The following is a 23,992-nucleotide window of genomic DNA, read 5'->3' on the forward strand; positions in this document are numbered from 1 at the left end:
TTCCACTTCTAAAAAGCTGCATGTTAGTAAATATATCCTCAGGAGTAGCAGAGGTGACATACTGGCGCAAGATCACTGCCTGTGTTTGTAGCCTGTAGTTATAAGTAAGAGGACACAGTGGTATATAAGACCACAAACAAACTGAAAGGAGTATTTGGTCTTTTCCAACTCAATCCTAGTCCTGTTTCTTGCAAAACAAAAAGTGGATTTATCCACAAGTATTCCATAGATTGCCAGCCACCAGATGTGCTCAAGCTGAACGGAAACAGAGCTAGAATTAAGTATATTCTGCCTCATTTATATATCAGCATGGTTAGTATCCCAAATTATGTAACAAGACTGCCCAAAGCAGAATTAAAAAGTGACTCAAAAAGTTCAATTTAATTTCTATACTTTGTCACCTGCCCTGTGCTAAATGTATATGGCTATAATGTAGTTTAATAAAGAATATTCTGAATTGCATGCATGGCAGGTGTAATAGGTTAAGGAGGGTGAAGATAGAGAAAACACAAGATTTCTACTTAAATGCAAAAGACAAGTGACAAGTGACTAATGTACATTAATATAAGTCTTGTTTTATTTGAACCTGTATTCCTGCTTTAATGTTCTTTTGAATGTGTATGTGGATGTATAAAGGAATTTGATCGTAAAAGAGCACCTTATGTAATACCTTGGTATAAACCATCACTTTTAACAAAATATATAAAGACCGTCAGTCTCATAATTTAGATGTTTCGGCATCAGGTAAAAGATTATCTTGAGATCTGCATAAACTGCAAATCTAACTTTGAAACACTGATAAAGTACAATGTCATTACTACATTTCTCAGTCTACAGTGGCACCTTGTGGACACTGGTGGAACTTCAGTTAGAGAACAGATTAAATTAATTAAAGCACATAATTTACCTTAAAGCTGCAATCCCATGAAATAAATCATTTGCTTTGATTTTCTACATAAATCACTCTGGTTACCTGTAACAAGGCACATGGAGTTATTTTTGTCTATAGTGTTTTTTCTTTAAGTCACAATTAATGATTTACATGTCATGTCAACACACTCACAAGACATATGATCTAGTGAGCAAAGGGGTTAAAGAGCACCCCTCTTCTTAGCAGGCATGCCCTCTTCACAGTCCAACATGCCCTCCTCTTTTCTCTGCTATCACATGACCAATGAGGACACTTGTAACTGGCTCTCACTCTATTGAATGACCTTGAGAATGGAAACCAAAGGTGTTCAGCCAAAAGACATTCTCATGAAATGGCACAAATGCAAGTAGCCACCACAGAGCAATTTGGAGATGGAGATTAAGTTATAGCTAAGTTATATAACTTGCTTTTTAAGAAAATAAAAAAAGGGAAGGGATTGCAGTTAATAAATCATCTTAAAAAGGTGGATGTCTTTACCTTTAAGTTACGATAAGTGCTTTAAGCTCATTGGATAATGACTAATCATTCAATGTGAATAGCCTGGCTGTATGGTTAATACTCCTTAGATACAATCTGGTCAGGATGCTTATATCAAATATAAATTGAAAAAGAAGCACAGATCTTTATGTCATTACACAAACACACCCAAACTGGAAAATCAGGGAATTTTTGTAAAAAAAGTTCTTCTTAATTTCACCCGCAAGCTGTTATGCACCATTACATTTTCGATTTCTGCCTTGGTTAACAGAATAGGAAAGGGAAAAGTAAAACAGTTTTTTGCTGTACTTGAAATTAAGACTAAAATTATTAAGTTTTCTCTCTGAAAGTTTACGGAACAGGATTGTGGATACAAAATCTTCCACAAAAGGGAGTTAAAGAAAATAGTCACTATATATAATATTCCATTTTTTCCACTACCAAAATAAATAACATAAGTTTGATCATCTAGATTGTATAGATCATTCAGGCATAGACTGACAAGTTTGACAGCATTTTAGGTCCGCAGAATGCTGTAGTAAGACTAGCTACCAGAAGGTAACATTATTTCAATTTCCTTCCCATTTGCAATAATGCCATTACTAGAGCAGTGGTTACTGGACACATCCACTGAAGTTGCCAGTGATGATGGCTGGCTGGCTGCTTTGGCTGGTGGAATAGGGGAGGCTGGAGATTGGGCTAGGCCTGGCTTCTTTGGAGGAATGGGCGGAGGGTTTCCTCTTTCCACCCTAGATATGGTAGGGGATTTTATCCCAGGAGACACAGGGCTAAGAGGACTGGAAACTTTAATAGGGTTTGGGGAGTGACTTCCATCATTCTTCTGGTTGGAGGTATTGGCAAGGTTTCTATAGTCTGTGCCAAATGGTGAGCTGTTGGGAGGTACAGATTTTCCAGGGGTCTGCTGGCAGGTGAAACGAGACAACACCTGAGTGACTGTATTGCGTGCAAGTTGCTTGGCTGCAGAATTATCTGCCAAGGTTGGGGACAAATCCCTAGAAGGAGGACTCTGCAGTCCAGAAACATGCTGATCATGTTCAGACTGAGACTGAAACTTATGGCGGGCAGCATGAAATCGATGGTTGATACCAACTTGGTATGGTGACTGGTAGCTGGGACTACAAGCTGTCCCAATCAGACGTCTTGAGAGGACTGGTGATGAACACGGAGATGATGTTAAGGATGAAGTTGCTGTACTGCTTGGAGAGGAGGAAGCCCCACTGGAAGGAACATGTCCTATCATGTGTACAGGAGATTCTACTCTGACAGGTGAGCTACCATTCTCAGACAGACTGTCATGACTTGCTTCTTTCTCCTTCACGTTCTCACCTATATTTAACTTTAAGGTGTGTTCGTTGCTCTGGGTTGATGTGTTACAGTGTCCATTTATCTTTGAATATGGTTGAGGAATTTTACTAGGAGTTGACAAGGAAATGTTGGCTTTTATTGAACCATCAGTATTATGTTTTTCGTGTTGTCCACTCTCTGTCTGGCAAGACGCTGATGAAACCTGTGGCTTCTCCACTGACACACTTGTGGATGTAAGCTCCTGGTTTACCTTTAAAGTAGACTCTTTGATCTCAGGAGCAGTTTTTAATTCTTTTAAGATATTCTTTAAGGACTCAAGCTCTTCTTTTAGTACCTTGGTGCGGTTTTCTTCCCGATTGAGCTTGGCTCTTAGCTGTTCCCTTTCAATGTCAAACTCTGAAAGCTGTTTCTCCACCTGGGCTTCTATCTGTAGGCCACGTTTCTTTTCCAGGGCTAGCTCTTCCTCAAGCTGGCTAACTTTGCTCCTTACCTTTTCCAGCTTCAGGTTTACATCTTCCACCCTCTGACCTTCCTCCACTGCCCTATTGTTAGCTTTTGTGCATTCTTTCATAAGGACTGAGGACATTTTCTTGTGGCGTGCTTTCTCTTCTTCCAGCTGGGCGTTCAGCCTTATCTGTTCTTTTTCAAGCTTCTTCACATGTGACTTTTCAAATTCCAACTGTGAATAAGGTAGAGAGGAAGAATAAATGATTACTGATTTACATGGAAGTTTTAAGTGAACAATGTGTACAACTCAATGGGGAAATCTAGACAAAATGTTTTTAATCATCAAACTAAAATACAGACAGAGCTGAAAGGATGTAGTCAAAGTGTCTCTCCCCACACCCTTAACCTTAATGTACTCCACTTCCTCTGATATACTGCTCACAATGCAAGGGGCTGCAAGTGTGAGATATGTGTGCTTAATATAGTTGTGCAAATTGTATACATGCTTAGTACAACATTTTATGAGTTTCAGAATAACCAAATGAAATACACTTGTATTCAACACTAAATCAGTCCCACTGTGAGTATTATAACTTATTATAAGTGTAACATCAGAGCTTGAAGTGACATAATAATGAGGACACCACCATTAAAGGGAAAATGTAACCATGAACAGACATATGATGGTCCTACAAATGATGAGGCAAGACGCTTAAGAAACTGTGGTTACTTGCTGAGTGAGATGCTTACTAAAGTGTGTGGTTACTTGCTGAGAGAGCCTGTTACTAAAGTGTGTGGTTACTTCCGAGGGAGCCATTACTAAAGTGTGTGGTTACTTACCAGACGAGTCGGTTACTAAAGTGTGTGGTTACTTACCAGACGAGCCAGTTACTAAAGTGTGTGGTTACTTGCTGAGTGAGATGGTTACTAAAGTGTGTGGTTACTTGCTGAGCGAGCCGGTTACTAAAGTGTGTGGTTACTTGCTGAGGGAGCTGCTTGCTAAAGAGTGTGGTTACTTTCTGAGGGAGCTGCTTGCTAAAGAGTGTGGTTACTTTCTGAGTGAGATGGTTACTAAAGTGTGTGGTTACTTGCTGAGTGAGCTGGTTACTAAAGTGTTTGGTTTCTTGCTGAGTGAGCTGGTTACTAAAGTGTTTGGTTTCTTGCTGAGGGAGCTGGTTACTAAAGAGTGTGGTTACTTGCTGAGTGAGATGGTTACTAAAGTGTGTGGTTACCTGCTGAACGAGCTGGTTACTAAAGTGTGTGGTTACTTGCTGAGTGAGATGGTTACTAAAGTGTGTGGTTTCTTGCTGAGTGAGATGGTTACTAAAGTGTGTGGTTACTTGCTGAGCGAGCCGGTTACTAAAGTGTGTGGTTACTTGCTGAGGGAGCTGCTTGCTAAAGAGTGTGGTTACTTTCTGAGGGAGCTGCTTGCTAAAGAGTGTGGTTACTTTCTGAGTGAGATGGTTACTAAAGTGTGTGGTTACTTGCTGAGTGAGCTGGTTACTAAAGTGTTTGGTTTCTTGCTGAGGGAGCTGGTTACTAAAGAGTGTGGTTACTTGCTGAGTGAGATGGTTACTAAAGTGTGTGGTTACTTTCTGAGTGAAATGGTTGCTAAAGTGTGTGGTTACTTGCTGAGTGAGATGCTTACTAAAGTGTGTGGTTACTTGCTGAGTGAGATGCGTACTAAAGTGTGTGGTTACTTTCTGAGTGAAATGGTTGCTAAAGTGTGTGGTTACTTGCTGAGTGAGATGCTTACTAAAGTGTGTGGTTACTTGCTGAGTGAGATGGTTACTAAAGTGTGTGGTTACTTGCTGAGTGAGATGCTTACTAAGTGTGTGGTTACTTTCTGAGTGAGATGCTTACTAAAGTGTGTGGTTACTTGCTGAGTGAGATGGTTACTAAAGTGTGTGGTTACTTGCTGAGTGAGATGCTTACTAAAGTGTGTGGTTACTTGCTGAGTGAGATGGTTACTAAAGTGTGTGGTTACTTGCTGAGTGAGATGCTTACTAAGTGTGTGGTTACTTTCTGAGTGAGATGCTTACTAAAGTGTGTAGTTACTTTCTGAGTGAGATGCTTACTAAAGTGTGTGGTTACTTGCTGAGTGAGATGGTTACTAAAGTGTGTGGTTACTTGCTGAGTGAGATGCTTACTAAGTGTGTGGTTACTTTCTGAGTGAGATGCTTACTAAAGTGTGTAGTTACTTTCTGAGTGAGATGCTTACTAAAGTGTGTGGTTACTTGCTGAGTGAGATGGTTACTAAAGTGTGTGGTTACTTGCTGAGTGAGATGCTTACTAAGTGTGTGGTTACTTGCTGAGTGAGATGCTTACTAAAGTGTGTGGTTATTTTCTGAGTGAGATGCTTACTAAAGTGTGTGGTTACTTGCTGAGTGAGATGCTTACCAAAGTTTGTGATTGAGCGGCTTACAAACGTGCTATTACCTGCTGAGCAAGCTTTTCTCTTTCTTTCTCTAGCATGTATGTGACATCATCTCCATCAGCTGCATCCTGAGCATGTCTCCTCCGCTCTTCTTCCAGATCTAGGATCACCTGCAACATGTAAGAGGAAGTTTGTATAATACTGTACAAGTGAAGCTCTGCAGCTCATTAAATGTACAGCTCAGAAAATCATAAATCATAAGTAATGATTCAGTAATATTGTACAATTTTTGGTATAGAGATTAGCCAGATGAATCCGGCCTTTTTTACAGTTAGGGTTTACAAAGTTTTTTTAAATACATTAATAGAGTTGCAGATTAAGGCTAGCATTGGATTTCAGTGATTTTCCAATTCCACTCCACGTACTTCTTCCCATATCTAATCAACGACTGAAACAACATTTTCTAATATATGTTTCAGACCACAACAGACCTACAGTATAAGAGCCTCAAGAGTCTAATTTCAATAAGGAGAGTCTCTTTTCCAAACTAGATGCTTGCTTCTTTGGTTACCGTAAGACCCTATGGATAAATTCAATTCTGTGTGATGTTTGCAATGTGCCGTCGGAGTACTCCCAATGAAATCACATCGTGACCGCAATGCAACATTGATAATTTTGCCTCACACCCCATTGGGGTGTGCAGGAAGCTAAGCAACGTTACTCTACTGTAATTCCAAATTATGTGAGCAGCCGGACATTGCACTGCACATCATTTGGAATTGAACTGACTGCTATAAGTGAAAAAATAGCATTATATTAGTTCTAATATTACTCCTTTCCCATAATCCTAGACCAAATATTAGTACAGGCACCATCACAATCTCTTCAAATATTCCGTACGCCAGGAAAAAACTATATACCTTAACAGTAGCCAAAGTCCTAACACTAAACCTAGCCAACCATCTTAACCTATCAGTTTAATGTTGCTGGGAAATACACAGCATAATCTGTACTCGTGGGAAATATACAGATAGAGCATGTTTCTTTTGGCTCATTTGCCTCTAACAGGAGCCACTGTTTATCCCTAAAAGCTATGCAATTCAGTAGTATTGAATGACATGAGTATAACGGCTGTTAAGATTATTATGATAATGTATGCTTCCTCATAAAGTATGAATATACATATTCAGTGGGATAGCTTCTCCAATTAGATTACTTTATCTTATTAATACTGTAGAACTGTGAGGTGTTGCAGTGATATTTAATGAACTGAGGGCCTGATTCAGAGCCGCTCGTTCGCTCCGAGCGATGTTCGCACATCTGCGCATGCGTATGGGTCGTAATGCGCATGCGCCAACCAGTCATTGCGGATGGAAATCGAGTGCTCGCTAAATATCGAGTGCCTGCTAATTTGAGTGACAGGATGAGGCGTTTGTGGGTGGTAACAGGGGAAGGTGCTTGAAAACGGGGAGTGGTGATCCGAACGCAGGCGTGCCAAACGGTCAAAACGGGCGCTTTACAGTTGTGCATAATTAACAAAGCAGCGTCATCGGCCAGGTCACTTGGTTGTTAAATCCTACCACAAGCACTGCGAGCAGTTCAGATGCCTTTCGATGTACTCAATTAATCAAATAAATAGCGGAGATGACGTATGATGCGAGCGGCCAGGGGGCATCTTTACAAAATTGTGAGCGCATGTTTCGTTCGCTCGCTCAGACATAGAGGCGTCAACAGACCGCAAAGACCGAGCACTCAATTTAAATAGCCGGCCCCTTTTTCTGAACGAGCGAGCGCAAATAGCGTCCGACTCTGAATCAGGCCCTGAGTTTTGTAGTGGAAGAGTCCACTTCACATTACAATCCTAAAACTAACAGCTTTGGTTTACCATTCCCCACCATTTTGTACATCTCTATTTTGTTAATTAGAGCTAAAAAGAGGAGATGTCATTTATCCTGTTGTGAGAACATGTAATTTGTCCTGTTGGGATAGGACATGAAATTCAGTAGGCCAAATTCTGCAGTTGAAACATGCACGATATCCAGGGGTTAAAGTGTGCCGGAACTGCGTTTCGTCACTTCTATTTGGAGACGGAACCAGTTACGCCTTCTTCGACCCACCTAACCCCGGCGCCGCAGGGAGGCTCTATTTGCCGGGCGCTTGCTGAGACTTTGTTTCTGGCTGGAGTGCCTGGCTTCCTCCCCACAGCTCTTGAGCTCCGACTTCCGGCTCGCGCCACGGGCACTATGGGAGAGATGTCATGACGTCTCTCCCATAGTTCAGCGAAGCAGCCAGGCAGACCAGAGGCAGAGGAAGCAGGAGCGGGGCTTATGGTAAGTATTTTTTTTATTTGTTTTTTTTTGTGTGTAAGCGGCTTCATATTGGGGGCATAACTTCTGGGGGCACTACTACTGGGGGCATTTACTCAGGGTCATTACTATTGGGGGCACTACTGCTGGGGGCATTACTATTGGCACTACTACAGGGGGCATTGCTACTGGGGGAATTACAACAGGGGGCACCACTCTTGGGGGCACTGCATAAGGGGCACCCCTACTGGGGTCACTGAATAAGGGACACTACCACTGTGGGCACTGCATAAGGGGCACTACCACTACTGGGGACATTGCATAAGGGTCATTACCACTGTTGGCACTACCACTACTGGGGAAATTGCATAAGGGGCACCACTACTGGGGTCACTTAATAAGGGGCACTACCACTACTGTGGGCACTGTATAAGGGGCACTAACTACTGGGGGCACTGCATAAGGGGCACTGCCACTGTGGGCACTGCATAAGGGGCACTACCACTACTTGGGGAACTGCATAAGGGGAATCATGACTGGGGTCACTATATAAGGAGCACTACCACTACTGTGGGCACTGAATAAGGAGTACTACCACTATTATGAGCACTGCATAAGGGGCACCACTTCTGTGGGCATTATGTGTAAGGGGCACGACTGTTGTGGGCATTGTATAAGGGGCACTGCTACTGTGAACATTTTGTGTATTAGGGGCACTACTACTGTGGGCATTGTGTATAAGGGGCACAAATGTGGGCATTGTGTATAAGGGGCACAAATGTGTGTCATACATGAATAAGGGACACTACTATGTGGTGTAATGTTAATCAGTGGTGAATCAAGATTGTGATACTGTGTTGCGCAATTTGAATTCAGTAAACTATTGTGTGACCACACCCCTCTTTAAGACCATGCCCCTTTTTTCCATCACGCGCGCTGTCCCTTTTTTAATTGTGCAATGAGTCAATGATTGCAAATTTGGCTCCTCTTTACTTTGCATATACAATTTTCCTTTGTTACTACTGTACCTTACAATCGATGTTAAAGTGTCTAAAAATAATAAATGCTTCCAAACTAACCTGATGTGTATGTGAAGTGTATAATATCTCAAAACTGAGCATCTTATAAAATAAAAAGCAAATATGTTTATTAAAAAACATATTATAGTGTGGAAAAACTAACACATATACTTATACAGATGTGTACCCATACATCTAGCCTCAATATACCATGCGGCTGTGGATGCCTGGCGCACGTAAACCAGGTCCAATGCGACTCTACTTACGCTGAGAGTCTTTTTCAAGTCTTTTTGAACCTAATATGCATTTTGCGATGCAACAAAAACGATTCACGAGACTTCGCCGATTAATTTGATATGCGACACTTGTACATCTGTGTGCAACAGAGTCTGAAACTGTACAACAGGACTTGATGTGAACAGCTGCTGCTTACGCTGCATTGGAGCGTTTCGTATACAGATTCAGGCTCAGTCGCACACATATATACATGTGTCACATACTAAATTAATAAGTGCAGTCTCGTGAAGCAGCTTTGTCGCACACGTAACGACTAAAAGACACAATCGGGCAAAGAAAGAGATGCTTCACGCAAGCAGAGTCGCACGAGACCTGAGAAGGTCTGTTTGGTGCAACTGTGGCAATAGGACACATTTGTATATGTATTTGTGTGTAGGGTTACATTTTAGTGCACTCTAGCTTTGGGCTTGCATTTAAAAGTGTGTGGACCAAAAGATTTTTGGGAACACTAATTCTTTGTCAGGGGCCCAACAATGATTTGAACCATATGGGTTGATTCTGAGATGGAAGCTAAGCAAAAAAGCAAGTAACTTTGCACTTTGGCAAAACCATGTTACACTGTAGGGGGGTCAGATGTAAAATGTGCAGAGAGATTTCGATTTGGGAGGGGTGTGTCCAAGCTGAAATCAATTTGTAGGGGAAAAATAAAGCTGTCCAGCATTTGTGGGCTACATGCAAAAGTAGTCAGTATTTACCCTGCATGGGAAAAAAAATTAACATATCTGCACCCCTGCATTGCTAAATGGTTTGTCCAGGTGCAGTGACTTGATTTTTTTGTTGTTGCTTTGCTCCTAACCCAGCCCCACAGTGCATTAAGCACATATTCACAATTAGGGCTGAGTATACCAGTAAGTCATCAAGGCATTGGTATCAGATAACTCTATGCTTTAATCTTTTTAGGTTATTGAGTGAGAAAGATAGATTTTTTAAGACACCCAATACACAACGAGTTATTTAAGAACAATGTACAAATGGGCAAATCTGCATAAAACCATAGAAAACAGGCACATGTTTTCATAACTTACACTTGACAAATAAAACCTAATCACTAATTTGTTGCTATGAATTTATTGCAGATTTGCACTTCTGGGCAATGTTATTAAATAACCCATAAGGTATTTAATGTTTAAATGAAGTAAATTGCTAACTGATCATAAAATAAAACTGAAATAATACATCATTGTTATATGTGCTATATATTAAAAAGCCACTAGAGGGACCTCTACTAAAAAAGTTTTGAAATTAGAAACATGAGCAATTTGGCATTGGGTAAGTCCAAAACTAGATGTTCATTCTATTTTCATTTAATGCAAATGGAACATTTTAAATATAATATATTTCTTGCACTTTAGAGGCTTGTAATGCATTAAAAATGTTGCCATCTGTTTTTAAAGTGGACTTATTACCAGTTAACTGTGTTAACATATATATATTTTTTTTAAAGTAGGGACTTTTTGCTCCAGAACCCTGGAAGACAGACCAGATTTTCCTTTCCAACAGACAGATTGGACAGATATATCTGTCAGTGTGTAACCAGCTTAAGTGAGTCCAAAGAGACCCCTTATCTTCCCACTCACCCATAAGCATAAAGCAAACAAAAACAATTGTAATTTGTACAGCTATTACGATATTATTACAAGACAAACATGTCAGTTTTAGAAAGGTTAAAAGATAAAAAAGTTGTCAGTTATTTAGGATTCCCTTTTAGCTAAACTTTCTACTGTACAGAGATCATCTGAACCACACACCTAATAAACAAAGCTGGTTATGTGACATCATGCAATGCTTAACATTCCTGCTGACTAACAAAGCTTCAGACAGATTGTCAGACTGTGCAAATCATACACTATGCTTGTGTATATGTATATATATATATATATATATATATATATATACACACTCTCAGACATATATTCATATTAGGTGAGGTGAGTACACAGCTCACTGACAGGACACGAGCACAGAGGACGGTGCACACATGACCAAGGAAGTTGTGTATATAGTTTACTCTTCAGAGGTTGAGGGACTTCCAGGATATCTGGGTGGAAAGCAGATCAAACAATTATAAATCAAACCTTCACCTTTCTGTGTCTGCTCTCAGCCGCAGCCAACTGGGCCAGCATTCTCTCCTGCATGGTCTTGCATTGCTTCATCACCTCTTTCAAGATGTACAGGGGATTGGAGCACACAGGGGGCCTCTGCCCATGATTGTCTTCCTTGAGGGTCTCATAATCCCTCTGTAGGGCAAGTAAGGGGTCGCTGATGTTGAATTTGCCATAGCGTTCCTCAATGAATCTATCTTTATGCTTTGCCTGGGAAAACAATATAAAAAAGGTATACACATAAGCATATAGAAAAAGAATAAAGACAAGCCTTGAAAACCTCTGCACCTGTTTGGCACAGTGTTTTCTACAGCATGAGATTCTTCCAAGGTTATATAATAGCAGCTGGTATTATGCTTGGTGTATCACTGCATGAATTTATGCTTACATTACATAAGCAATGTACTCACTTATAATAATTGGTTTAGGTAATAGCTACATAACGTGAGATTGAAAGTACATTTTTATTTTATTTGGATTCAGACACGTAGGCCCTACAGTAGTCTGAGAAAAAAATTGTCCAGACTGGGTGGAACTGTGAATCTGCCATTAATGTATCATTTTTCCATAAACTCAAGTTACCAGACTGCCATTTAACACACACACAAAACTTGCAGTCACAACAGCAAGATGTTGCTTCATGGTAAAATATTAAGCATTTAATTTTTGTGAAATTATTCAGTTTACATAGGAAAGTCATGACTGCTGCGTGGCCGACTCACATGGCAAGTCAGACATTTGCAGATGCCCAGTAAAAGGCAATGGACACATTTCCCAAAGTGCACTGCAACATTCATTAATATAGTTCCACAGTGAGACTCATTCATCTGCTATTCAGGAAATGTATGTAGTTCCAATACCATGCTAATTTTCTGTTCTGATTGGCTCTTAACCACGTCTTTCAGTACATTAAAAAGGGATTTCCCCCTTTATATTATTCTAATTTATTAAACTCTTCCTGCTTTCCTATAGCTCTTACTAAATAAGTATTACTAAACATATCTACTTTCTCACACAAATCAGCCAATAAAGTTCAAGATATTTTAAGTAGGTAAAACTCTGCTTCTCCATGATTATAAGTTCTTACAATTAACAGTGGTAACATGTTCCTGAAACATTGGAAATTGATATAAACATTGCATACAAACTTATTTGTACGTATTTTGCGGTTAGTATTTCCACAAGATGTGTCGGTCATTATTAAAAAAACAAGACCAGCTGTGTATCACTGAACTTAATAATATACATGACATTATTGAAGAGTTTATGCTGCACTAAATGTTTTCTTCCTCTTTCCTCGTTATCGTTGCATGATAGGATGGTGAAGCTTCCATGCCATGCTAGGACAGTGAAGCTTCCATGCCATGCTAGGATGGAAGAGCTTCCATGCCATACTAGGATGGTGGAGCTTCCATGCCATGCTAGGACGGCGAAGCTTCCATGCCATGCTAGGACGGTGAAGCTTCCATGCCATGCTAGGATGGTGAAGCTTCCATGCCATGATAGGACAGTGAAGCTTCCATGCCATGCTAGGACAGTGAAGCTTCCATGCCATGCTAGGATGGAAGAGCTTCCATGCCACACTAGGATGGTGGAGCTTCCATGCCATGCTAGGACGGCGAAGCTTCCATGCCATGCTAGGATGGTGGAGCTCCATGCTATGCTAGGACGGCGAAGCTTCCATGCCATGCTAGGATGGCGGAGCAAGAGATATAAATGTACTGTGTGGGACTGGTTGATTCATACACAGAGGTAGTGCGAAGGATGCCACAATTGTATTTTTCCTCCATGGTTCATATCTGAAAATGATTTAATTGTGCATGAATATAAAAAAAAAAAAGTTTCACAACATTATCATACCCCGAAGTTGTACTGAACCATGTTACTTTGAAGTGTTTTAAAACTGAATAGAATGTAAATCAAGTGCTTAACATTATATGTTTAGAATTTAAGCTCTCCCTGCGTGTGCAAAGGCAACAAAAGGAACACAGCTCAGAGACTTCCTCTGATTCACAAACACCAGTCCCTGTAGAATGACATTTCACCACACACCCTTATCTTCTACATTACACATATACTTATTTATTGCTGGTGGTATCCGCCCTGCTCAAATGTTGCTCAAGACCTTTGGAACCTATCCTACTACTGTATTGTTGGGTGTGCCAGGCTTATCCGTCATATAGTACATAGTTGTCCTATAAATCTGCTTCAGTATGCAGCTTTCCCTATCGGTCAGAGACTGCTTTTATTAAAAACGCTATTTCTTACTCATTTCTATATGCAGTCCGGCCTATTACACTATGGTTTAAGTTATTTTTTTCTGACTTAGTGAAGAATACATTCATTTTAAGAGTAAACATCTGAAAAATACAATATTACTAATACAATACAACTTATTACAAAGGTTACACAGCCAAATGAATGACCAGACACGTGTGATGGTCAATATGCCACATAGCTGGCTTGTTATACAACATTATAATGAAGTTCATAGTTCTCATCATACTAATTTCTTACAAATATAAATTTTATCTCTACATAAAGAAGCGGAGTGGATTTGTTTGCAGTGTTTTCATGTAAGTTAAAAAACTAGCAGGTCAGATACAGGCAAAAATACACAAAGCAGCAAGAGTCAGAAAACTAGAAGTGACCATAACTGGCTGAGTAGATAAGAAGCTCAGATCTGAGAAGAGGGAGAGAGAGATGAGATCTTGTGATTAGGAGATGGAACTAACAGCAACCACATGCATATTTAGCTGCAATATTGTTTTCATTTAAATAATTGTTTCCATGAATTGGCTTGGAGAGTAAAGCAGGCTACATATTCTACAATCCAGTCAGCCAATTTTTCTTTTCATTTTATTTATTTTGCCATCCAAACAATCAGATATGCCCAATTATATATTAAGCAAATTTGACCAGGGAAACACTTAATAATCCACAGTAGCAAACACTATGACTGCCCTTGTAGCATAGATGAGAGCAATGTGTGTGTGTGTATGTATTGTGCCAATAGATTAGATCAACCTATGGGGGAGATGTATCAAACCTTCTAAGGAGGGTAGGTGAAGAAGTTGGCCATAACAACCAATCAGCTTCTAGCTATTATTTCATAGAATGTACTTGATAAATGATAGCTAGTAGCTGATTGGTTGCTATGGGGCAACTTCTCAAACTGTCCTCTTAAGTAGATTTAATACATCTTCCCTAAGTCTGACATGCTTTGAGATATTGCTCTGCAATCCTAGGTATTTCTCATACAACTACCATGCACACTCTTAGTTCTAGCACTTTCATCATACTGGTGGATGATCTAAGTTATAATGTGACACACAGAGTAAAGTTATCTAGTGAGAAGAATGTATAACTCTGAACACACAGTTCGTGATTCTGCCACTTCTCTTGAATGCCAAGCGACCACAAAGGTCATCATGTGTGAACAACTCATACTAGGTCCAACCAATGGCAAAACTAGAGACTGGTGGGACCAGGTGCAAGAATATGCTTTGGGCACAGCTATGCAGTGACCCTAGTAGTGCCCCTTATATAGTGCCCCCAGTAGTAGTCCCCCGCTATGCAGTGCCCCCAGTAGTAGTCCCCCCTATGTGCTGTACTCCCCTATGTGCAGTGCCCCCAATAGTAGTCCCCCCTATGTGTAGTGCCCCCAGTAGTAGTCCCCGCAGTAGTAGTCTGCCTATAGAACAAACACACACAAAAAAAACCCCACTTACCTGAATCCCCGCTCCTGCTTCTCCATCCTCCCGACCCACTCTCGCTCTGCACTATGGGAGAGACGTCATGACGGCTCTCCAATCACCCAATGCGGGAGCCGGAAGGTCATGAGTGAGCTCCAGCCCGGCTCCCTCCGTGGAAGCAGCAGCCAATGAGAGTCTGTCTGACTCTCATTGGCTGCCAAAACAAGCCAATGTTGTGTAGTACAGAACGCACTCACTGCAGTCTGCACTACACTGTGGGGCCCGGGGGACACTGGCGCTGGGTGCAGCAGCGCTGTTGGCTGCAGGGGTTATGGGCCCCTGCACCACAGCGGGCCCCGGTGCAAGCCATCGGATGCGCCGCCGCTAGTTCCGCCACTGGGTCCAACCATTTGGCTGGAGGGCAATGTGTCAACATTGATATTTAGGGTGATTTGCAATGCTTTGGTATTTATATCTGCCACAGTGGGTTTATGGAAAATGAGTCAACTTGATACTGAAATATGCATACTTTTTATCATTGTGTAACTTGGTCTGATTCTTGCTAACAATCTACATAAACGAAAGAATATGGGATGCATATACTAATTAATGAAACATTACAGAACCTGCAAGTTAGGTGTTAAGGGGGGGATGTGGTCAGAATGCCAATGCCGGAATCCCGACCACTGGAACCCGGAAGGCAAGTACTGGGGTTAGGGATAAGGGGTTAGGCTCTAGGGGGAGGGTTAGGCGGCAGGGGTGGAGGGGTGTTAGGTTTAAGCACAGGGGGAGAGGATTAGGTTTAGGCACCGGGGGGGAGGGTTAGGTTGGGCTTACTTACCTGGGTGGTGTCGGCATCCTAACCTGGTCGGGATTCTGACCGCCGGGATCCCGAGTGCCGGCATCCTGTACCCAACCCGTTAAGGTACTAAATGGATATTATGTGACTATTATTGAGCTAATTATACATATAAAAGGGATTCACATTCAATTAATTTCATTTTTTTTTCTAGCCTCACTATATTTGTTATGAGGTATGTCTACTTCATTGTCTGTATTTATGCAAAACAAAAATATCAATAAAAGAAACTTCATTTAAAAAATAAAAAAATTAATTTGATGGCACGGTCGGAAGAGAAGTGCACCCTGATGGTCAGCATCTTCTGACTGTATAGAGTAATGTGGTAGGATAACACTGTCATTTTGAGGTCATTTATGTGCAATAATGGATCAAAATAAATTCAGAGATAGTAGTAATGGAATAAATTCTATTAAATATTTTATGAAATGTTTACTGCTGGTGATACAAGCTTCTCATTTACCATAAAACTATTTTAATGCTATTCAAGCTTTCTCTTGAGTCTCCCCAGACTCTTGCAAAGATGTTAATGACTGTAGCGAATATATTTTGTCTGTGTTTTTAAAGTTTAACTTGATCATTTACTATGTACAGTAGCTTCAAATTAAACATGTCTGAATCTATCCTGCAGACTCGTTACACTCTGACACCCCAATGGGTATATACGACATGATTTTCTATCATGCATTATAATGGAGGGCCTTAACAAACTACACAACAACAAAAAGGTTTATGAATACTTGTCCTCTAATGCTGGCAAGAAGGAAAGCATCACCATAGAATGTAGATTGCACCTCTATCTGTAAATAGTTCCTTGCACAGAGCTGCGGTAGACATGATTAAGTGGTTAATGGAAAGAAAATACCTTTAAGCCCTTCCCTTTGCATAGTTGAGGTTTTTTTTGTTTTTGACAATCAACAAGACTGGCTGCTCAACATTCTATAGATACTCCACCTGTATGACTGCAGAGTACATTAACAGGATGAAATGTATCCTGCCTTATGAGTCATGCTATCAGTTTACCTGCAGTCTGCAAATGCAGCTTGCTTTCTCTAAGCCTTGTTATAAATGTAAGGGCGTAGTGTAGTACCATACAATATACCATATATACAAGTGTTAAAATCATTTCTGCTGCTAGCAGTGCAGCTTATTGATGTAGAAACATAATTGTACTGGGTATCATGGCTAGGGAATGTATAGACGTGCAGGCAAGTTACTACAAGGTCATTATTTTTCAAAGACGGCTACAAGTCAAGTTTAGTTAATCAGTCTTGCAATCAATAGTATTATTTGATGCAGTATCTGTCAACAAAAGGCTCTCATCGATTCATTTAGGAGTGGTTGGATTTCATCGTCGGTCCTTTTAGGTAAAAACAATAGCATATGGCTACCCTGATGCGGCCGACCATCCAACAGTTTCCCTGTTCCTTCACATGGGAGGAACAGGGAAATGCTTCCTCCCCAAAGGAGGGATGCAGATATTATAGCCATAAACTGTGACATATCCCACAGTGTATGGACAGGATATCTGATGGGTTTCAGGTTTGTCTGTCGCTCTGACAGTGTATGCCCAGTCATGTAAATGTTGTCTGATCCTAGTTGGTCTATGGTCTACTACATCTGCTCTGGCAAGTCTGTTTCATTTCACAAATGATAAGTCGGTAATATAAGCCTTTATTAAAATTCCCAGAGGGACACCACTGAATGGCGACCTAAACCGAACAGAATTTGTTAACAGATGGAGTCGTCTTAGATGTATCTATCCTAATATTAGTAGAACTGTTGTTACAAACATAATTAATTTGTTAACTTATCAACTGTCTAGAGCAATCACAATGTAAAAGCTTTGCCAACATTTCATCACATGCCTCATTAAATAATCCACTAACCCATTTAGAAATCGTATATTTACTAGCAATTTTTCACATTAGTAAAAGCATGTGAACAGGTACCTATTTCAAGGTGTCATTTTCAATGGTGTGGTCAATCTATACTAATATTATAAGAACTAGAGATGGTCGGGTTCAGTTTTGACTCTGTTTGTTTTGCCAAATTAGTACAAGTTCGGATTTATCGTACTGGCTATCTAAAACACGTAAGAGCCGAAAAGCCAATTTTATGCCGTTATTGAGATCTGAATATAATCGAGTAAAACCGAACCGCTCATCTCTAATAAGAACGTTGTGTTGGACTGTTTGTTCCAAGTTGGCGCAAAAAACTAAAGAGCTAATTTTTAGGAAAACTGCATCATTTTGTAGTGGCAAGTCCTAAAAATAACCTGCACTTTGTTTCTTCTTGATCTGTCAAGTTAAAGCTGGGCAATAACAAAGATAAAATTTATTGACATAATCAGTGCAAAAGATAGGTGTGACAGGTGCGCAGCTGGTAAGGGGTGGGGGAGTGGTTTGGGCCCGCCTTCGCTTGAAAAGGATGGGCTACATAGCAGTCTGTGCACAGGGCACACAGTGTGGGAAAGACGCTGCTGCCACTAGTCTGTATAGCGCTGCTAGTCACGTGGGTCACTCCGACCACAGGACCCCTATACAAAGTAATATAACTAGAACACCTCAAATAAAAAAAAATGTTGGCAAAAGCGATTTCAACGAGCATGAAGCTACAGAAAACAGCTGGTTATTTATATTTGAGGGTTCATTCTAGATCAGCCCATAATATGAGATCAGATTTTCTAGTGAATTGTAAGTCAGGTAACACTGAATTATAAAATTGTATTTCTTGTTTATAACTTTTCTGAAACATTGTTAATTAAATAAACTTATAACATCCACAGCTTTTTTATGTTTACCTTATTTTGTTTAGAAGGATGCATTTATAAGATATTTTCCATTAACAGTTTATAGTTTGATATAATATACTTTAATTAATGAGCAGTGGGATGGGTACGGGATGTTGGCGCTCGGGATCCCAGCGGTCAAAATCCATTCGCCGACATCCCAACAGGGTTAGGATACAGACACCTATCGGTACCCTCCCCTTCTCCCTACCTTAACCCTCCCTCCCCGATGCCTGAACCTAACTCCACCCCTTAGTGCCTAAACCTAACCCTAACCTTCCCTATAGTGCCTAAACCTAACCCTAACCTTCCCCCCTAGCCCCGCTACTTACCTTCAGGATTCTGGCGGTCGGGAAGCTGACACCAGATTTTTGACAAGTGTCGTGATTCCGGCGCTGGCATTCTAGCAGCCAAAGTCCCCGCGGTCAGGATATTGGCCACATCCGATCTTAGTGATGAGGTCATAATACAATGTAAATTAAGAGGCTCATACATCAGCAATCGCAAAACAAACGATTCACAGATTCCCCAATCTGCACCCATACATTACAGATATTTTTCAAGGAATTGCAGATCATTTTCAGGAAAGACAAATATGCCAATCTAGATAGGCTCTTATTTTTACTAGTAACGGTCTGCAAATCAGCTGATTGGTACTATACACTGGCAATCTACAGCCCAGATTGATCAAATTCAACATGTTGGACAACCTGATTCACCAATTCCAATCACTTTTTGGTTGGAATATGCGATCTATAAACCCCATACATTGCAGAATTTTTTATAAAATCATCTGCAAAATGCAGAATTGTCCCAATTAATTGCTGATGTATGGGGGCCTTAAGAGTGTTAAATGTCAGAATGAAAGACCTGATTCTTGATACTGTTAGGTGCTTTACAGATGGACAAAATGAAAGAAACACAGGGAAAGTTGTAGCATTTAAATCTGCTTGGATTATTGTTGAGTGCAGCAATATTATTTGCTTATACTTTATTGGAACAGAGGCAGAAGCATTGCAATTGATTTGTTTGATTAGAATTTTTATTTACACACAAAAAATAATATTTGAATTGGAAATGCTTTTGGTTGCTGCCTACATTTCTGCAATAATGGAAATGTGGGTACTACTGGAGTTCGGCCATTTGATGATAAGAGCCATACCATTGCATATTATCATATTATCTTTAGGTCTGTGGGCCTAAAGTGGAGTTTTCCTGCACCGATACCAATGTTTTCGTATGATGGGAACTGGCAAGCCTATTGAGGTCATGAGACCACAGATGAGTTCCAGATGGAGCTTGTTGTTTTAATAAATATCTTAAATGTATCTTCACTCCAAAATACAGACCTAGTTTTTAATAAAACACTGCAGTAGCTCCAACATGCTCACCCCTCCCCATAGAACCGAACGTCACCAAGTAACAACAGAAATTTATGTTTGGTCACTTTGGTGTAGAACAGAAATCTGTTTTGTAGTTGGCTAGAGCTTTATTTTGGAGCAATGTGAGAGAGAAGATTAGGCAGAGATGAGGCCATTACACAAACCTACCAACATCTATAATACTAGATCAACCATTCAAAATTGCCCATAGCACAGATGTGTCCACAAACACTTATCCTGAATCGCAAGAAATAGCATGGTTTAACGAGGCAAGGAGATTGTTATTTAGCCACGCCAAAACACTAATAAGTACTTAGGACCTTATTCAGAGTCTCCCGCAAATACTGTGCGCTCGCAAGCGGACCGATGGTTTGCGAACGCGCATGCGTTCTGCGCGTGTGCAAACTATTCTGTGCGATCACAGACCGCTCGCTCAGCAAAGACAGCCCAGTGAAATGAGTGACAGGAGAGGCCGTTTGTGGGTGGTAACAGGGGCAGGACACTAATAATGGGGGAGTGGAGGTGCGAATGCAGGTGTGCCTGAGTGTTTCAACACCGTTTTTAAGGCGTGCATAATTAACAGGCAGCGTCATACTACACGTCACATGCTTGTTTCTTACACTGAAGTCCTCGCAGTGCTTGCGGCAGGGTAAGGCAACCACAAGCGCTGCGATCGCTACTGAGGGTGCTCGATGTACCAATGTTTTAATACACTTCCTGGAGATGATGTGCGCTAGTGGGCGTCTCTACATAGGCTAATGGGTGTCAGCATACACAGAGCGATCGCTCGCATAGCCAAAGTGGGTGTGCTTATGCCTTGGCGAGCGATCGCTTCCATGGCGTCACTTTGAAAAATTTGCATACGCTGGATGCGAGCGGCTCTGAATGAGGTCCTTAGTACACTATAAGTTAATTAGGACGCAAAATTTGGGAAAATGTAGCACAATGGAGGAAATAGAAAAACAACTGAAAAAAAAAAAAAAGTTGCAAAACTGAGGAAAAAGTACACCGGTAAAAAGATAAAAGACAAATCCGATAACAATGACCTGCACCATGCTTCGTTATGCTTCATCTGCAAATTTATACCAATATCTTTGTGACAAAAATACTAATCCTAAGTACTTAGTACCCTAAGCACAGTAAGAAAATTGAGGAAAAAGTATGCAATCTGTGTAAAAAGGCAATAGACAGGTCTGATATAAGTGATGCTTTCTCTGTGACTTAATACAATTTACTATACTTTGCAAAAAACCCTAATTCCAAGTACCTGGTATACTATATGCGAACTAATTTGCAAAACTGGGAAAAAGTAGAATGATTGAGGAAAGAGTACATAGCACAGGAATTGTGCCAGGTGTCTCACACCACGTGGTACAAAAAGGATAGGTGTAAGAGGACACATCTGTACATACTGTAATCTATTGAAAAATAAAAGCGAATCAAGAATGGGGAAAGACGAAGGACTTATACAGCCACCCCATAACCCCCTTTGTAACAGACATGTCCATCGTGCAAAATGAATAAAAAGCATTTAAAGTGCAAAGGTCGGGATGTACTAAATGGTGAAAATGTCGTAAACCCCCCGAAAATGCAGTTTACAGGGGTTTTACCACATTCCACAAATGTACTAAACACCAGAATGTGATATATTTCGTTGCTTCGTCTCGATGGGTAACGCCACCCTTATAGAAGCCTTTGGGCTTCTTACCGGAATGCTCCAGGCTGGGAGGCATCCGATCAGGTCCCTCCCATAACCCCCGGTGGCCCAAATCCTTCTGCACATGCACAGAAGGATGCCAGAGTGACTTCTGGGTGAAAAACCCGGAAGTCCCTCTGCCCGGCAGCATCACAAAGGCAATTCTTATCGGGAGAGCTGTCCTTATGCGATATTCTTGGTACATACTATGGTAATGAACTGCAGTATATACCCGAAGTCAGGGGGGGGTGTACTGCATCGCAGAGGTGATGCTTAGTACATCCCACCCAAGATCTTAAATAGTTGACTTGCTATCAATACCATGCATTCTAAATGAAAAATCGGACTCATAAGGAATAGATTACGAGTTTCAGGAATTGGTGCGATTCTAGCGGCTTAGCCTACATTAAAGCAGAAATTATTTAAAAGACAAAACCAGGTTAGTTTTGCCTTTTCAATTTTTGTTGCTTTAAATCTATGGGCTAAATTGCCGGAATGGTGCCGGTTCCAGCAACTCGCAGGCAATTACCTATGGGCCTCTATCTCTTGCCCATAATACAATAAATAGCTGATCAGTATGTGTACCCTGCAGGACTTTAGCAGTATGTGCTGTGAAGTTGCTTTTGTTCCATAAATAAGAGCAGGGAAGGAAACACAGGTCCTGGAAATGGGAGCAGTACATGTTTCTGTATTATCAAAGAATGGCAGGAAGCCTCCGGAGATATGAGAGTGGGAAATTACTTTCCTAAACTCTGGGAAATGAACCCAGACTGGCCTCTATATTTTGCCTGAGAGAAATGCTAAACACCTGTATTAGCTGCTGTGTATCTGTATTCACAGTGTAGAAATTTAGCCCTCAAGTTGTGTGAGATGTGACGGATTGCGGGAGGGGTCATTACTGTGGTATTTGGCATTAAAGACATTTGGATTCCTGGCAATTACACAATTGGTTTTAGGTTTAATAGTGTAACCTGTTAAACTGTAAGTGTTTGGGTTATTTTTTTTTCACTCAAGTGCTTTAACTATTTGATTTTGTGTTTGGCAATATATTTATTGGATACATTTGCAGTGGAACAAGGGTCAATATATACAGGCCATGCTTGGTCACCTGTGGCTCACCAACTGTTGTACAACTATAAGCCCCAGCATACCCGTCCACCAATCAGCTGGTAAAGCATGCTGGGGACTTGTAGTTTTACAACAGCTGGAGAACCACTAGAGATGAGCAGTTTGGTTTTGCGGAAAACTGAACACAGCTTAACTTTGGGGTTCTGAGTAGAACAGAGTCCCGATTTGGGTCTTCTTGCCATGTTCGGAACTGGGATCTAAAACCGGATCATGCATATTTTCGATTGCAATTAAGTCCCTACCTCGTAATATCAGGTGCTGTGAGGTGGTCTAAATTGACTGGAAATTAATGTTTTTGATTTTAATAATACTATAGGAAGAAAAACATGTCCAAGTTACATGATTTTAGCTGTTTTCAGCAATTTTTAAAGAAATCCAAAACCAAAACTGAACCAACAGACATGAGGGTGGTTTTGCCAAAACCAAAACACAAAGATGATTTATAACCAAAACAAAGAGGTCCGTGTACATCTGAGCCACAGGTTGGCAGGCCTGCTCTAGGCTGAACATAAAATATCAATATTTATCCATTAGAATGCAAATATCAATCTTTTCAACAAGGAATTTATACATGACAAGTTATTTTCCTCGTATATATATAATGGACCATTAATAAATTGATGTAAGAAGTTTGCTACTTAATATTAAGTAATGCACATTCACTGGGCATAATATAAAAGTAAGAGGGTAATCCATTACCAGGCAAAATACTGTATTTTGCACTGGATCACTGGCATTTCTGTGTTATAAGTTATTCCACAAGTTCTCAAACTTGGTCCTCGGGACCCCAAACAGTGCATGTTTTCCAGGTCTCCTCACAGAATCACAAGGGAAATAATTAGCTCCACCTGTGGATATTTTAAAATGCGTCAGTGAGCAATGAACACATCTGTGCACCTGCTAGGAGACCTGTAAAACGTGACCTGTGTGGGGTCCTGAGGACCGAGTTTGAGAACCACTTAGTTATTCAATATGTCCAATTATATGGATCATAACAGTATGGTACTGTGCAAATAAAACACATTACACAAATGTATACATGCTATGAAAGCACATTTTGTTTTGGGAGTTAATAGGAATTTTCAATAAAATCGCTTGTTTTTGTATTCATTTTAATAAAAAGCAGATTCGGTAAATTTACTAAAGCTTCTATAACATA

At 40.6% G+C, this 23,992-nt stretch overlaps 1 protein-coding gene across 2 annotated transcripts in view; it reads right to left on the reverse strand.

Moving 5' to 3' along the window:
* Positions 1-613: 613 nt before the first annotated feature.
* Positions 614-23,992, reverse strand: part of CTTNBP2NL (CTTNBP2 N-terminal like) — a 103,086-nt gene continuing 79,707 nt past the window's right edge. For both annotated transcript variants that reach the window (XM_088475452.1, XM_088475453.1), the window contains exons 4-6: positions 11,262-11,492; positions 5,621-5,728; positions 614-3,413 (exon numbers count right to left, since the gene is read on the reverse strand). In XM_088475452.1, the coding sequence (XP_088331578.1) occupies positions 1,953-3,413; positions 5,621-5,728; positions 11,262-11,492 (1,800 nt within the window). In that variant the 3' untranslated portion in view covers positions 614-1,952. The remainder of the gene's footprint in view (positions 3,414-5,620; positions 5,729-11,261; positions 11,493-23,992) is intronic.

This window comes from Taudactylus pleione, unplaced genomic scaffold (assembly GCF_031769625.1).
Source record: "Taudactylus pleione unplaced genomic scaffold, aTauple2 ptg000172l, whole genome shotgun sequence".
In the NCBI taxonomy this organism is placed as follows: domain Eukaryota; kingdom Metazoa; phylum Chordata; class Amphibia; order Anura; family Myobatrachidae; genus Taudactylus; species Taudactylus pleione.